General features: G+C 46.5%; 1 protein-coding gene across 2 annotated transcripts in view; it reads left to right on the forward strand.

Annotated features, from left to right (window-relative positions):
• The window catches only part of LOC139573941 (zinc finger protein 407-like), a 168,180-nt gene that overhangs the window by 79,406 nt on the left and 71,115 nt on the right, over nt 1-17,659 (forward strand). For both annotated transcript variants that reach the window (XM_071397944.1, XM_071397945.1), the window contains exon 6: nt 12,474-12,640. In XM_071397944.1, the coding sequence (XP_071254045.1) occupies nt 12,474-12,640 (167 nt within the window). The remainder of the gene's footprint in view (nt 1-12,473; nt 12,641-17,659) is intronic.

A 17,659-nucleotide genomic window follows, 5' to 3' on the forward strand; every position in this document is an offset into this window, starting at 1 on the left:
ATCTAGGGATTATGGTCCAGTGTTCTTTCTCATATGAAGGTCATTGATCATTCTCAGAGAAGTGGTTTTGGATGTATGAAAAGTAGCAGAAGGAAAGTAGAATGAGAATTATTGGTTATAGCTGATGCCGTTTGTTTTCTCTCGCTCTCTCTCTCTTTCTCTCTCTCTCTTTCTCTCTCTCTGTCTCTGTCTCTGCGAAGAAAAAGCACCAACAAAAACAAGACAGAAAAAAAGCAATTATCTCCCTATTCCTGGACATTGCAGTAAACATGGCTAATTGTTCCCTTCATTGTGTTGCTGCTCAGCTGAGTGGTGTGGCAGTGGAGAGGGCCGCACACAGAGAGAGGGAGAGAGATAGAAGGGGACAGTACAGAGAGGGAGAGAGGGAGAGAGAGCAGGGCTTTTGTTGTGATTATTAATGGGCGTATCACATGAACCTGCTCTAATAAACTCAACAATGGCCCAAAATCACCTGACTGATGAGTAGGACTCAAGCGGATAGCCAGGCCTGGCCCCGGTAACGGAAACCGCTACAGCCACCGTACCACCACCACCGCACCCTCCCTCCTGACCAAGATTAATGAAACTTCCATTGCTTTTAATTAGCACAGCTGTGGTCATCAATTATAACCCCCTTCTAACCCCCCCCCCCCCCAAATACAAATATTGTTATATTTGGGGGGAAATTCTTGATTTATATTATTGTGGTAGCCGGCGGAGTGAGATAAATGGCCCCCCATCATGGCCGTTCGCAGGGAGATGAAGAGGGGGAGGAGATGGGGGGGAGAGGAGGGAGGGTAATAAGATCAGCTGCAGGAGGAGAGCAGTGTATCATACTGTACAGTGGAGGATATTGTCATGTGAGATGGAGGGAGAAGGAGAGCCGACTGATGCAGTGGAGTATATACACTGAGTGTACAAAACATTAGGAACACCTGCTCTTTCCAATGATTTATTTATTTTATTTAACCTTTGTTTAACTAGGCAAGTCAGTTAAGAACAAATTCTTATTTACAATGACGGCCTGCCAAAAGGCAAAATGCCTCCTGCATGGGGGGGCTGGGATTAAAAATAAAAATAAATTAAATAAAAATATAGGACAAAACACACATCACGAAAGGAGAGACAACACAACACTACATAAAGAGAGACGTAAGACAACAATATGAAAACACAGCATGGTAGCAACACAACATGGCAACAACATGGTAGCAACACAACATGGTAGCAACACAACATGGCAACAACATGGTAGCGACACAACATGGCAGCAGCACAACTTGGTAGCAGCACAAAATAGGGTACAAACATTGTTGGCCACAAGACAACAGCACAAAGGGCAAGAAGGTAGAGACAACAATACATCTCGCAAAGCAGCCACAACTGTCAGTAAGAGTGTCCGTGACATAGACTGACCAGGTGAGTCCAGGTGAAAGCTATGATCCTTTATTGATGTCACCTGTTAAATCCACTTCAATCAGTGTAGATGAAGGGGAGAAGACAGGTTGAAGAAGTATTTTTAAGCCTTGACACTTGAGACATGGATTGTGTATGTGTGCCATTCAGAGGGTGAATGGGCAAGACAAAATATTGAAGTGCTTTTGAACGGGGTATAGTAGTAGGTGCCAGGCGCACCGGTTTTGACTGTGCCAAGAACTGCAACGGTGCTGGGTTTTTCATGCTCAAACAGTTTCCCGTGTGTATCAAGAATGGTCACCAGGCAAAGGACATACAGCCAATTTGACACAACTGTGTGAAGCATTGCAGTCAACATTGGCCGGCATCCCTGTGGAATGCTTTCGACACCTTGCAGAGGCCATGCCCCGACGGATTGAGGCCGTTCTGAGGGCAAAAAGGGGGGTGCAACTCCATATTAGGAAGGTGTTCCTAATGTTTTGTCCACTCGGTGTAGAAGTGTGTATGTGTTTCATCAGTGTCTTACATCAAGAGTGGCTTGAGTGTTCACTACTTTGAGTGTTCACTACTTTGAGTGTACACTACTTTGAGTGTTAGCTACAATACAAAACGATTTGTGTAATCATTTGCCCAGATCATCAACTACGATGCCAACTGAAATCATCAGTAGCATAGGCTGAAGTTGCACCACAAATAAAGCGACGCAATTGATCTTATCGAAGCCCTCATTGGGCTAATTAGCTGAATGATTGATTGACATATACAGACTTCCTTATCTGCTCAGCATCAACTTTTGCGTTCCCCGTCTCTCTGTGCAGTGTGCTGTGCCTCCTCCTCAGTCCCATCCATCCCTTGCCAGTTCAGTAAAACCCTAAAACAGTCCCACACCCTGGGAACGACTGAAGCTGCCGGCTCCCTGGCTTTCTGTCTCTCAGGGTGTGTCCCAAATCACAACCTATTCCTACGGCACTACTTTTGACCAGAGCTGTGTATTGGCCCTGGTCAAAATTAGTGCACTATATAGGGAGTAGGGTGCCATTTGGGACATAGCCTTTTGTCTCGGTGTTGTGCTGCCCTGGTATGTGGCGTTTAGCTTAGCACAACTGGCCTGTCCCTGTGTTAATGAATGGAAACGCGGCCCGGTGGAGCCGTAGCATTGCCAACCCAGCCAGCTACAGGCAGAAAGAAAAACATGTGTCACCATGTATCCACCGCACTCCCAGTTTCCATTTCAAATGAAACTTTATGACTCCTGGCGTTTTTTCTTCTTCTCTCCTCTACTCCTGGCGTGCTCTTTCCCCCGCCGTGTCTGTTGCTCGGGTTGGAGTCAGTGAGTGTGAGGTGTTAGCACAGGGATTTGCTATGCACGTCGAGCCGTAGTCAGGGATGGAATCTCTCCACCGCCCTACTCTTCTCTCTCTGACAACGGTGCTATGGAATGGCGGGATCTCTGTATTTCTGACTCTCTCTTTTTCAGAGTATTAGTGAAATGTGTTGTAGTGATTGATGTGGAGGCAGGGAGATGGGCTCTGTTTTTCAACCTGTGTGTGTGTGTGTGTTTGTGTGTGTGTGTGTGTGTGTGTGTGTGTGTGTGTGTGTGTGTGTGTGTGTGTGTGTGTGTGTGTGTGTGTGTGTGTGTGTGTGTGTGTGTGTGTGTGTGTTGTGAGCCACCAGACACCATTTGCCCTCTTGACTCCAGGGTGAGATCTGGGATGGGAAGATATTTCATGAGCACACACACACACACACACACACACACACACACACACACACACACACACACACACACACACACACACACACACACACACACACACACACACACACACACGAACACACAAGCCCCACGCCCCTACGTCCACCAACCCACAGAATGCAGCACAAAACAGAAATAATGTTTTAAATGCAATCATTGTCAGGCCCAAACAATGTCATTTATCAAGGGAGCGTTTTGGACTGTATAATAAGTTTCGCATTATTAATACCATTTTTCATCCTCTGTCATGCCTGTCTGATTTATGGCGTGCGTGTGATCTAAGGTGATCATTGAATTGGAATTCCAGTAATAAGAGAGGGAGAGAAACAAGACCAGGTCTTTACTTCTGCCCGCGCACACACACACACACACACACACACACACACACACACACACACACACACACACACACACACACACACACACACACACACACACAGCCAACCCTCCCAACCCGTTATGCTTTTGCTGTTTTGTCACAAAGCGAATTTGCTAAACAACAGTTGGCTAGACCGATACTGGCTTCCTAATTTGAAGGGGGGGGGGGGGTGGGGGGGGGGGGGTGTAGAGCGAGGCCCTTGTTAATTAGATAAGGGATAAAGCTCATTATTTAAAATGATATTGAGCCAATAGTAAATATGAGTGGCCCCGTTAGAGGGCTCATAATGAGCCAGGATGGGGATGGGCCGTCGGTACAGCAGAACACAACGGTTTACAGCTAGACGCTCTTTGATGTATAGACTTTACCTTTTTATTAAGTGAGTGTCGTCACGGTCCCCGGCTCACTCATTTCCCTCTGTGTGTAATCAAAATCCATAGCCAGACGCCCCCCCCCCACTCCCCACTCCCCCCCCACCCACCCACCTCCCGGCTCATACAGCCTTCCCAGATTCCATATCCAGGAAATCTCGCCTGTTTATGCAAAACCAGGGTCTAGGCTATATGTTCAGTTGAAGAAAGAAAGAAAAAAACACAAATAGAAACACAAATTCCCTTCAGATAATTCGAGTGGCAATAAAGAAAGTAGTCGATCATTTCTTTAATATTGGATCGAGGGTCTAACAGTAACAAGTCAATCTTTGTGCATTATCAGCCGCTCTCTCTCTCTCTCTCTCTCTCTCGTTCTATTGCATTAGCTTGTCTATCTGGGGTGTGTGATCTCTGTCATACATCATCCTCTTTGATTCCTGTTAGAGAGTGACTTTCTCTTCAGGCTGTAATCAGGTTGTGGAGTCTACCTCTGGTTAAACACTCGAACACTTTAAACAGGAAGGGAGCAGACAGGGGCATTCCTAAATGGCAGCCTAATCCCTATGTAGGGCACTCCTTTTGACCAGGGCCAATATGGATCTGGTCAAAAGTAGTGCCCTACGTAGGGATTAGGGTGCCATTTTGGGACACAGCCGGTGTTGCCGTTGTCGTTACCGTTGTTGACTCCAGCCCACAGGACGCTCTTTATTGCTACCTCTGCCTCTCCGTAGTATTACCAGGGGAATTTATGACAGAGTTTCACTGTATTCCTTAAAAGATAATTACATTCATCATCCATTTTCCCTTGCTTTCCTTCCTCCTTTTGTGTACCTGAGAGCCACACAATCGCGGCGGGAAAACATAAATATTTAGCCGGCACTACTGCTGGCAGGTGAGCTTAATGAAATTCTAGGAGTGTAATTTGATTTACGAGCCGCTAATGTGGCCTGATATTAGAGAGAAACAGCACTGATATGGCTGCCTGGTGCTGTATTTAAGGGCTATCAGACGTCGTGTCTTTAAGGCTTTTGGCTGAGTTATTGTCGCAGATATTCATATCCATAGTAATTCTTTGCGGCGACGCAATTTAGTACGGGCAATATATAAATACGGAGATAATAGTTCATTTGGGTGGGGATCCTCAGATTGCAGAGGCTTTAAATAGCAAAAAGTTTGGACCAGGAAGCATCTGGAGGCTTTTTAAGTGCTGCTGATGGAGGCCTCTGACCTCTTGTTGTCACACAAATCAGGAGTAGGGGGACTTTTCTGCCTTTTTGGTGGTTGGTTACCAGCCAAGGATGCCAGTGGGTTGCATTTTCGACACTTGATTTGTGATTCTGGGATGAAACGTTTTGATTTACGGTCTGGCATTCATTAAACCCATTACAGCCATAAATGTATTGAATCTTGAAAGCCCCCCCCCAACACACACACACACACACACACACACACACACACACACACACACGTACGTACTCATTTATCTTTCAAACATCTCGTATCAATCCTTTCTTTGTTCTTTGCTGGAACTGTAGTTGTATGGTCAGCTGTGTGTGTGTGTGTGTGTGTGTGTGTGTGTGTGTGTGTGTGTGTGTGTGTGTGTGTGTGTGTGTGTGTGTGTGTGTGTGTGTGTGTGTGTGTGTGTGTGTGTGTGTGTGTGTGTGTGTGTGTGTGTGTGTGTGTGTGTGTGTGTGTGTGTGTGTGTGTGTGTGTGTGTGTGTGTGTTTCCGACTGTTGAGCTATGGCTCATAATAAAAACAGGCAATAACAGGGACACCTCACTGGGACCTGGCCTTTGCACCTTCCCCCTAAGTTATGGGCTGAATAACCACGGAACAATATTAAGATAACATTTCCTGATTGTTTGTCAGGCAACGAGGCTCCTTCACCTCGCTTTCATCACGTCCACCATGTTCATTAAATTGACAATTTGTATTTGCCCTGTAGCGGGATAAACGGGAGCTTATCTGATGCCTCTATTATTATATCTTTCATTATCTTTTCTTCCCCCTTTTGGGATTGAAGGTAAATATAAATCCGCAATAGCATCTCTGTGGTGCTGGGGTCTTGTTTGTATTGCAGCCATAGTGTGTGTGTGTGTGTGTGTGTGTGTGTGTGTGTGTGTGTGTGTGTGTGTGTGTGTGTGTGTGTGTGTGTGTGTGTGTGTGTGTGTGTGTGTGTGTGTGTGTGTGTGTGTGTGTGTGTAAGTACGCACTAGCCCTCTCTCTCAGAGGAGGCCTTGTGACATTACTCCTGAACTCTGCTCTGTACTATGTTTTTACTGCTCTTGTATACTCGGAGAGGGCGGTTGTGTTTCTCTATTGACGACTCTGTACTCTGGCTTTTCACAAATCATTATTGTACTCAGACTCCAAGCCCCCCGCTATCAAGTGGCCTCACACCACAGAAACAGGAGATAGACTCCTGCTCCTATGAGCCAGCTCGTACAAAGCCAAGGGTCGCGCCAGGCTACTTACTTAAGACGTTGCAGTGGTCGACATGCAGAACACACACCTAGCCACAGTGTTGGGAGGTAGATGACTGTTCATTTGAATGGCAAACCAGCTCAGTCAGCAAACTGATTTGATTACCTTCAAAGCCCATTGACCATAAACTAGTAGAACCTTGGAAAGCTCGGGCAGGGCACGAGTGATGGTGTCTAGTCTTGCGATTGTTCAACCTGGGAACGAGCTTGTCGTCAGTTGACTTTGTGTACGCTAATGGAAAATAACGACGCCAGGGCTGTGTGTTCAGGAAAAAGTAACCCAAAGGAATGTAATATCTTCTATTTATTTTTTTATTTTTTTAAACACTCCCTTTAATTTAGTTTCAATTGACTCCCGCAGAAGAAATCTTCTAGACTCATGCATGCACGCACGCACACAAACACACAGACACACGCACACACGTTTTGACCCCAGTCGGCCGAGTTTAAAGTTATCCTCAGTCTTTGACTCGTAATGTCTGGGACAGCTCAAGGCCAAATGACTTAATCTTCATTCTGCTAATTTAGTCTGGATTTAAGTTGCCGGGCTGACGAAATACGGAGTGATTTAGGAGAGAGAGAGAGAGAGAGAGACTGAAAGCTAGAGAGAGACTGAAAGCTAGAGAGAGAGAGAGAGACACTGAAAGCTAGAGAGAAAGAGAGAGAGACTGTAAGCTAGAGAGAAAGAGAGAGAGACTGAAAGTTAGAGAGAAAGAGAGAGAGACTGTAAGCTAGAGAGAAAGAGAGAGAGACTGAACGCTAGAGAGAAAGAGAGAGAATCTGAAAGCTAGAGAGAAAGAGAGAGAGACTGAAAGCTAGAGAGACTGAAAGCTAGAGAGAAAGAGAGAGAGTCTGAAAGCTAGAGAGAAAGAGAGAGAGACTGAACGCTAGAGAGAAAGAGAGAGAGACTGAAAGACAGAGAGAAAGAGAGAGAGTCTGAAAGACAGAGAGAAAGAGAGACTAAGAGACTGAAAGCTAGAGAGAGAGAGACTAAGAGACTGAAAGCTGGGGAGGCTGAAAGCTAGAGAGAAAGAGCGAGGCTGAAAGCTAGAGAGAAAGAGAGAGAGGCTGAAAGCTAGAGAGAAAGAGAGAGAGTCTGAAAGCTAGAGAGAAAGAGCGAGGCTGAAAGCTAGATAGGCTGAAAGCTAGAGAGAAAGAGAGAGAGGCTGAAAGCTAGAGAGAAAGAGAGAGAGGCTGAAAGCTAGAGAGAAAGAGAGAGAGACTGAAAGCTAGAGAGAAAGAGAGAGAGACTGAAAGCTAGAGAGAAAGAGCAAGGCTGAAAGCTAGATAGAAAGAGAGACAGAGAGAAAGCTAGAGAGAGAGAGAGAGACTGACAGCTAGAGAGAGAGAGAGAGAGAGACTGACAGCTAGAGAGAAAGAGAGAGACTGAAAGCAAGAGAGAAAGAGAGAGACTGAAAGCAAGAGAGAAAGAGAGACCGAGAGACTGAAAGCCAGAGAGAAAGAGAGACTGAAAGACTGAGAGAAAGAGAGAGAGAGACTGAAAGCTAGAGAGGAAGAGAGAGAGACTGAAAGCTAGAGAGAAAGAGAGAGAGAGTCTGAAAGCTAGAGAGAAAGAGAGAGAGTCTGAAAGTCAGAGAGAAAGAGAGACTAAGAGACTGAAAGCTAGAGAGAAAGAGAGAGAGGCTGAAAGCTAGATAGAAAGAGAGACTGAAAGACAGAGAGAGAGAGAGAGGGAGAGGGAGAGAGAGAGACTGAAAGCTAGAGAGAGAGAGGGAGAGAGAGACTGAAAGCTAGAGAGAGAGAGAGAAGGAGACTGAAAGCTAGAGAGAGAGAGAGAGACTGAAAGAGAGAGAGAGTGAGAGACTGAAAGCTAGAGAGAAAGAGGGACTGAGAGACTGAAAGCTAGAGAGAGAGAGAGACTGAAAGCTAGATAGAAAGAGACTGAAAGACAGAGCGAAAGCTAGAAAGAGAGAGAAGAGACAAACCGAGAGAGAGAGAGAGAACGAGACAAAGAGAGAGAGAGAGAGAGAGAGAGAGAGAGAGAGAGAGAGAGAGAGAGAGAGAGAGAGAGAGAGAGAGAGAGAGAGAGAGAGAGAGAGAGAGAGAGAGAGAGAGAGAGAGAGAGAGAGAGAGAGAGAGAGAGAGAGAGAGAGAGAGAGAGAGAGAGAGAGAAGAGAGAGAGAGAGAGAGAGAGAGAGAGAGAGAGAGAGAGAGAGAGAGAGAGAGAGAGAGAGAGAGAGAGAGAGAGAGAGACACAAACCGAGAGAGAGAGAGAGAACGAGACAAACCGAGAGAGAGAGAGAGAGAGAACGACACAAACCGAGAGAGAGGAGAGAGAGAGAGAGAACAAGAGAGGCCTGCCAGATGATGATCCATTCTGACCATACTGAGTGCTGTCATGTTTCTCCCTCTAGGTAATCTTTCGCTCCCACACACATTCTATTTTGCATGTGAAAATGCTCTCCTGACAGTTGGATATCAGATGGACTCTCTCTCTCTTTCCCCACCCATCCCCCTTCACTAAATAAACAACAGTCTTCACTTTGAAGTTGTCTGTTTGTGTCAGTTTGGCTGGAGGGGAGAGTTGGCCTCTCTCTCTCTCCCTCTGCTCCCCTCTGAAGTGTGAGAATACGGTGAGAGTTTTCTGGTCACCCTAACGTGAGGGAAAGGGAGGGACCTCTGGAGCGATCTCTACAGGACTTCACAGCATCTGACTTATTTAGGGTAGCTCTGACTGGTCCGTTTTGGGCCACGTGTCCTGTTGTGCCGAATAAGTAAAATAGGGTTAGTGGAAGTAAGTTTCTGACACGCACGCACACACACACACACACACACACACACACACACACACACACACACACACACACACACACACACACACACACACACACACACACACACACACACACACACACACACACACAATCCCAATCCCAATGACCACCTACCACATGGGGGCGGTAGTGCAGAGAGGCTTCACATTGGCTGGTCTCAGATGAGCTTCATTTGCCATCAGTGGCAGTGTATCCTGCGGGTCCACACAATGTACGTGTGAGACGTATGATAATGAATGACAGTATAGGAATAAAGACGGGAGTTTACAGGGAAGAGGCCCACCTGGCTATTTGAATAAATCTGCATGGGATGCCAATCATTTAGCTGCTTCAGGATCAGAGGAAAGAGAGAAACAGAGGGAGTGTGTTTGTGTGTTTGTGCGTGCATGCGTGCGTGTGCGTGTGTGGACAAGAATAGTAAAACCATTTTTTTTAATGGTTAGATTTAGGGTTAGGAGCTAGGGTTAGTTTTAAGGGTTTGGATTCCCGAGTGGCGCAGCGGTCTAAGGCACTGCAAGAGGCGTCACTATAGTACCTTGTTCAAATCCAGGCTGTATCACATCCGGCCGTGATTGGGATTCCCATAGGCCAGCGCACAATTGGCCCAGCATCGTCTGGGTTTTGTAAATAAGAATTTGTTCTTAACTGACTTGCCTAGTTAAATAAGTTCGGGTTAGGGTTAAGATTAGGTTGTCGGGTAAAGGTTAGTGTTAGGGGTTAGAGAAAATTGTATTTTGAATGGGACTGACTTGTGTGTCCCTACAAGGTTAGTTGTACAATACTGTGTGTGTCAATACCAACACAATTGCACTCCTTGTCATCATGTGTAATTGGAGCGCCTGTTAATTTGCTTCATGTGGAAACCTGATGAGCAGCAACCACAACAAAAATAAATACAACTCTAATTATATCTAACAAATAGGAGAAAGGTCTCCTGTTTCTTACCTCTCTCTCGTCCTCTTTTCTCTCTCTCTCTCCCTCTCTCTCTCTACCTCCCTCTGTCTCTGGCCTGCTTTGCATTGCTCCTGACTGTTTCGAGGTGGTAGGCTGCATGCATATGTATAGGGGCTAGACTGTGGATCGTGACGGGATCTGACACGCGGAGACAAGATCAAAGAGCTCCATCTGATCTGGTGAAAACAGACGCAATACCTCCTGTCTTCCATACAAAACCCCCACTGATCAGTCTACTGCAAGCACCATTCCTCCTCAGCCTCAGACGCACGCACGCACGCACGCACGCACGCACGCACGCACACACACACACACACACACACACACACACACACACACACACACACACACACACACACACACACACACACACACACACACAGAGAGAGAGAAAGAGGCCCATGTTAAGGCCTGGCGCCCGACGATAAACAATGGCCCCGTTGAGCTCATAAAACGGGAGTATTGTGTATAATGTTACACAATAAAAGATACCATTTCTTCACTCATCTTATTTACCTCTCCCACGGCGGGGGGACTGGCTGTTCCAGAAATACTAGAGAGAGAGAGAGAGAGAAGGAGAAACAGACACAGACACATATCTATCGTCAGGATAAAGTCTTTGGCAAATCACAGTATGAGCGAATGAATGGGAGGATTTTGAATATGACTGCGAGATTAGGCCAAGGTGATATAGACACCATTTTAGAATGTGTGTCTGAGTACTTATGGTAGAAGATGTCAAAGCTGCCGCTTTGTAAGACTGGGACGATAGTGGGACGTGGCAGACCCGTCTGTGTGCGAGGTAGATTCATCCTCCTTTGAATGTGGATTGATATATAAGGCAAGCACCTGTGTGTGTGTCCCTCTCTCTCTCTCTCTCTCTCTCTCTCTCTCTCTCTCTCTCTCTCTCTCTCTCTGTCTCTCTCTCTGTCTCTCTCTCTGTCTCTCTCTCTCTCTCTCTGTCTCTGTGTCTCTCTCTCTCTCTCTCTCTTACTCCCCACTCTCTTTCTGTCCCCCACCTCTCTGTCCCTCTCCCTCTGACTCCTGACTCTCTCTCACACTCCCCGTTCTCTCCCACTTTCTCTCTTTCTACACCCCCCCCCCCCCCTCTCTCTCCATAAGGGAAACGTATGAGTTTGAATTATTGATTTGGACACACGCTCCACGTTGCTAGAAGTCCTTATTTGTTCAGGTGAGTGTCAACGTGGCGTGCTATGAAACAGATACCAGAGGCATTAAACAACACAATCAGACCTCCTCCCTAAAATAACACGCTCTCACGAGTCTCGGCACAAGACAAACGCTCCCGAAGAATCTGACTTCACTTGTTTATGGCGCACACATTTGTCATTCTCCGACTCTGCAAAATTATAGTGCCGCCCTGAAGATGAATTTGACCGCGGGGTATTTTTTTTTTTTTTACTAATGCGCGTTGCTTGTAGCTTAATAAAACAGCTATGAATCTGGGACTGAGCACCCAACTCTAAACTGGAAGTATCCTAGTCCTATGTAATGTACCGTTGGCCTCTGTGGAGAAGAGATCTTTACAAACAACGGCGTTTCATATCACCGCACAAAGACTGGCACACAGGGTGGAGGAAGAGAAAGACACATGGTTAGTGAGAAAGGGAAACAGGGTTTGAAGAGATGGGCATGAAGAAAGATGAGGAATAACATTTTTTTCTATCTTTATTTAACTAGGCAAGTTAGTTAATTAAGAACAAATTCTTATTTTCAATGACGGCCTAGGAACAGTGGGTTAACTGCCTTGTTCAGGGGCAGAACGACAGATTTGTACCTTGTCAGCTCAGGGATTCAAACTTGCAACCTTTTGGTTACTAGCCCAACGCTCTAACCACTAGGCTACCCTGCCGCGCCAGGCAGGCAGGGGGTAAAGTGTGCTTCAGCTTTTCATTTAGCCTACAGTATTCCTGCTGGCCCTGACTAAGTGGTGGGAGACCCCTGTACAGGGCAACTATATTCTCCCCACTGGCCTGTGTGTGTGTGTGTGTGTGTGTGTGTGTGTGTGTGTGTGTGTGTGTGTGTGTGTGTGTGTGTGTGTGTGTGTGTGTGTGTTTGGACTGTAACAGAATTTCTCCAGTCCTCTGGGCCCTGGCGCAAAGCAGAGAATAAATGGTGGAGGTGGCAGGCCTGGACAGAAAAATCAATGCCTGCTTATACAGACATGACACGCCAGGAGCCCCAGCAATCTGTGTGTGTGTTCTCCTACATCCTCCCTTCCCTACCTTAGAGGCTTGGTTTCTACCTTTTACCTCAGCTTTGGGACTAAATAACTCCCTCCCTCCCTCCCTCGCAGGAAGTTTGAGTGTGATCTGTGCGACCGGTCGTTCAGTGAGAAGTGGGCTCTGAACAACCACATGAAGCTGCATACGGGGGACAAGCCCCATAAGTGTGCCTGGCCTGCCTGCCACTACGCCTTCCTCACCCTGTCTGCCATGAAAGACCACTACAGGACCCACACAGGTGAGCCGCAACACCCACACACGTTGTCTACTGCGCTGCACACACACACACCTCATGTCACCGAGACACCCACACACACCTCGTATACACACCTGCGATGTGACGCGACCCAATCCCGTCAATAACCACTACGACGTGTGACATTATTGTCTAGTGTACACACCTCATGTCACCTATACACACAAACCGATACCTTCAGTTAATTACTACATGTCCATACAGGTGAGACACATCCCAGCTTCAGGATACCTACCTACAGTACATACATATACCGAGAGGAAGAATCAGAAATGAACAAAGTGCCTGTTTGGTGTGGCCAGACTGTTTGCCTTAGGTGTCAGTCCGTCAGTCAACCTGCTCCTCGACTCCCTTTTAAGTCAATGACAAAAGCTAGCTTAAGTCAGGACGGCAGGCAGGGGGGCGGGTCTCGGTGTGACAGGCTGAGTGAGTGCTAGCAGGAGAACAGTCCATCCGTCATGCGGGCCCCTCTCGCAGTGGCAAGGCGCCGCCGACATAATTAGACCTTTTTATTTTCATTTGTTTCCCCGAGAACCGTCGTTCGCCGTCAGCCGGGGCCCGACCGTCACTCCGCTCCAAGCACCTAGGTGTCACTTGCTGCGACAGGGAGGGTAGGGGAAGAGGGAGGGGGAGGGAGAGAAAGAGATGGACAGGCAGGCAGGGAGAGAGATGACTGAGAGAGAGAGAGAGAGAGAGACGACAGAGAGAGAGAGAGAGACAACAGAGAGAGAGAGAGACGACAGAGAGAGAGAGAGACTACAGAGAGAGAGACGACAGAGAGAGAGAGAGAGGGACGACTGAGAGAGAGAGAGACGACAGAGAGAGAGAGAGACTACAGAGAGAGAGAGAGAGGGACGACTGAGAGAGAGAGACGACAGAGAGACGACAGAGAGAGAGAGAGATGACAGAGAGAGAGAGAGAGACGACAGAGAGAGAGAGAGACGACAGAGAGAGAGAGAGACGACAGAGAGAGAGACGACAGAGAGAGAGACGACAGAGAGAGAGACGACAGAGAGAGAGAGAGAGACGACAGAGAGAGAGAGAGAGAGACGACAGAGAGAGAGAGAGAGACGACAGAGAGAGAGACGACAGAGAGAGAAAGAAAGAGACGACTGAGAGAGAAAGAGACAACTGAGAGAGACGACAGAGAGAGAGAGACGTCACAGAGAGAGAGAGACGACACACAGAGAGAGAGACGACAGAGAGACGAGAGAGAAAGAGACTCATGGCCCTGATTAGTGACACCCAGAAAGCTAACTCAATTTACAGCTCCATGATGCAACACTTCTATTAATGGGCAGACAGGGATGGGATGGGGGGATGGGGGGGGGTGACAGAGGCAGACGTTGCCGTATCATTGCAATCCCATTCCAGCACACTAGCGGGCTGACACACTCTAAAATATGATTGGCGTGTGTGATCTGTTTGAACGTTATAAATGGGCTCCCTCACAAGGGTGAGCTGCAATACTAATAAAATAAGTAGGAAACTAAAAGTTGAACTAATTGCTCCCGGTGACATGTGGCTGTAAGTAATTGGGGAGATCTTTGTTACGTGTCTGGGTCTGGGTTGTGTGTGTAGCGGGCGGGAAGAGGATAGATCGGACCACTGGTAAGGGGTGTTGAGGAAAGTACCGTGGTCCTACGTTTGAGTGTGTGTCAGCATAGATACCCAAGATAATGTAGCGCCCAAGATAATGTAGGTCAACAATTAAGGGGTTTGAATTGTTGGTACCTACGCTGTTATGTATAAAGCTGTTGTGCAAACAGTGTTTGAGATATGCTACAGCACTAATCATGAAACGGAATTCTGTCTTTAAGCAGTGTATGTTCTCAGTCCTGTTGCGTTTGAATATTTTCGTTGTGACGAGAGAATGAGTCTCTATAAAAACACACTTGTGCTGCTACCATTTCTTTGACTGTGACTGTGACATAAGCAGTCATAGTGAGGGACTTCCTATTTTTTCCTCTGTGTGTGAACACCTCCCGCTCCTGCAGTCATGTCTCCAACTGGATTCATTGTTCTGGGGCTGATTTGTGTGTTTTCTATGTTAATCACTCTCCTCACACCCCCAATGTCTGAGGAAGAGGAGGAGGATGGGGGGGGGGTGTTAGGAGGAGGGGAGGTAGCGTCAACCGCCAGGGTCATTTGTAACGGCTGATGAATGAGCGACTGAAATAAATAAATAAATCAAACATGTCCCAACCCGCCCCAGCCTTTTCCCCAGCTCTTCCGCAGAGGGACCGGCAGTGCCGTTTGCCGCGACAGGGCCACAATTGATTTCCTCATTGCCTCAGTTTGTCGCTTAATCTGGCGATATGCTGATATATCTTCGCACTTTGTCAATTAATTTCCCTGAGAAATGAGGCCCAAAATGGCGAGCACATCAATACAGCGGGCGGATTCTGTGTCAAAAATTAAGCGGTGAAATTAATTGCCCTCCCAACCGCAACCCTGCTAAAACATAACTAATGAGGGAGGCAATTATAGCTGCATGCAGACTCCTACGGGGTTATTTAAAACACAGATAATGGCGTCGGGCACCCAGACACACATATATCAAATCAAATCAAATGTTATTTATCAAATGCTTCGTAAACAACAGGTGTCGCTTAAAAATGAAATACGTACGGGCCCTTTCCAGCAGTGTAGAGCTAGAGAAAATAGAGAAACGAGGAACAACACATAATAGTAAAAGTCATAATAAATACACCATGAGTAACGATAACTTGGCTATATACACGGGGTCTCAGTATCGAGTCGATGTGCTGGGGTACGAGGTAATATGTACACTACATGTAACTAGGAATAAAGTGACTAGGCAACAGGATAGATAATAAACAGTAGCAGTGTATGTGATTCAAACAAAACACACACACACGTGCAAATAGAGATGGTATATTTAGACTTTTTAATACGTCTAAATATACTTTTAAATAAGTATTTTTAATAAGTCGAAATATTTTTTTTTAGCAAGTCTTGCAATAAGTGGATTTGTTTTGTTAAGGGTAGAGGGAGTACCAGGAGAATAAGAACAAAGAATAGTTTTGGAGTGATAAAATGACGCAAAGTTCTATAAACCCACACGAGAGATGAGCTTTAACTGGCCTGTGTGTGTGTGTCTGTGTGTGTGTGTGCGTGTGTGTAATCTGGGGTGCGTTTTGTGTGTGACTGTGCGTTTGTCTGATCTGTGTTATGTTCCGTGTGCGTCTCCGTGAGCGAGTTGTGATTGTGTGTGTGTGTAGGGGCCCTGTGCTCAGTATCTTTAACCTGCTGGATCCCCTGGTGTTGACAAGGACCCGCCACTGCCCTGTCCCCCACCAACCCCGTCCTCCCCTCGGCCCTCAGAGGGCTCACCGCCATCGAACGGCAGATGAAAAGCACACGTAATTTATCGCCAGCGTTTCCTCCTCAAGAATAATTGTGGCGACCGCGACTGGGCGCGGGAATCGATGGCTATGGATTTTTCCGTGGTGGGGTCTTGTAGCATGGGGCATAATGAGAGATGGAAGGGCGACGGGTGGAATCGGGGGGTGATGGGCGGAGAAGGGAAAGAGGGGGCTGTTTTTCTGATAGGAACTGAGGAGGAGGCAGACCTAACGCTCCCCTAACAGTCTGCTAACGTTCCCCCTAACATTCCCCTAATGTTGCCATGAAGGTTTCAATGCCGACAAGGAGAAAGAGAAGAAGAAGGGCAATTTAAAAGCCCAGAGATTTTATAATTCCAGAATGAACAAATAGGGATCCTCTTTAAGACCTATTTAATATTGGTGGCCGACAAGGAGAAAGAGAAGAAGAAGGGCAATTTAAAAGCCCAGAGATTTTATAATTCCAGAATGAACAAATAGGGATCCTCTTTAAGACCTATTTAATATTGGTGGTTTTCTCTTCTTAAGTGGCACTGCGTTAGAACACTCCTCACAGTCGAGTGGCTTTAAATGGGTGTAATACGAGGCTCCTCTCTCTCTGTGGATTCAATAAAAGCTGTTATCCGAAGTGAAGAACACTACTTCCCCTCTGCATGAAGTTGCCACCTCGATGCATTATCAATGCACAGTGAAAGTTCAAACTTTGGGATTGAGATGAGCAGTTGCGTGACAGTGATAGTGTGCGTGTGTGTGCGTGTGTGTGTGTGTGTGCTTGCGTGTGTGTGTGTGCTTGCGTGCGTGCGTGTGCTCTTGTGTGCATGGGTTCGTGTGTGTGTCTGTCTGCGTGTGCATGCATATACCTGTGTGTGTGTGTGTGTGTGTGTGTGTGTGTGTGTGTGTGTGTGTGTGTGTGTGTGTGTGTGTGTGTGTGTGCGTGTGCATGCATATACCTGTGTGTGTGTGTGTGTGTGTGTGTGTGTGTGCTACTGTACCCAGATGAAAAATGTATATTTTGTGGACATTACTGTAGTGTCTACTACAGTGTTTTTTTGTGAATAATACTGCATAATTTACTATAGTATTCTACAGTATACTGCAACATTATATAGTAAGTACTACACATGATTGAGGGAAACTACAGTGTGTAGTATAGTATTCTACAGTATATAGTTTACTACAGAACTCTATAGTAAATACTGTGGTATTATATAGTAAACTGTAGTATTTTATTCATGTGGGCAGCTACAGCATGTGCCTTATGTCCTGGAGGCAGACAGGCCAGAGGTCTGCCGACTAATCAGAGCTGTTCCCTGCTGAGGGGAGCTGGTGTAATTAGCAACGGGCAGCAACAGGGTAGCACTGAGACACAGCACCATACTAAGCCTCTGTCATATGTCGCTGTATTAACACCTGTAGGTCTATGTCCTTAGATCACAATATCTACTAAGCTAAAAAATTTGATGTTTTATCACATACACCGGATAGGTGCAGCCAAAGTAGTACGACGATGTTTTATCACATACACCGGATAGGTGCAGCCATAGTAGTACGGCGATGTTTTATCACATACACCGGATAGGTGCAGCCATAGTAGTACGGTGATGTTTTATCACATACACCGGATAGGTGCAGC

Source organism: Salvelinus alpinus, chromosome 4 (assembly GCF_045679555.1).
Source record: "Salvelinus alpinus chromosome 4, SLU_Salpinus.1, whole genome shotgun sequence".
Classification (NCBI taxonomy): Eukaryota; Metazoa; Chordata; class Actinopteri; order Salmoniformes; family Salmonidae; genus Salvelinus; species Salvelinus alpinus.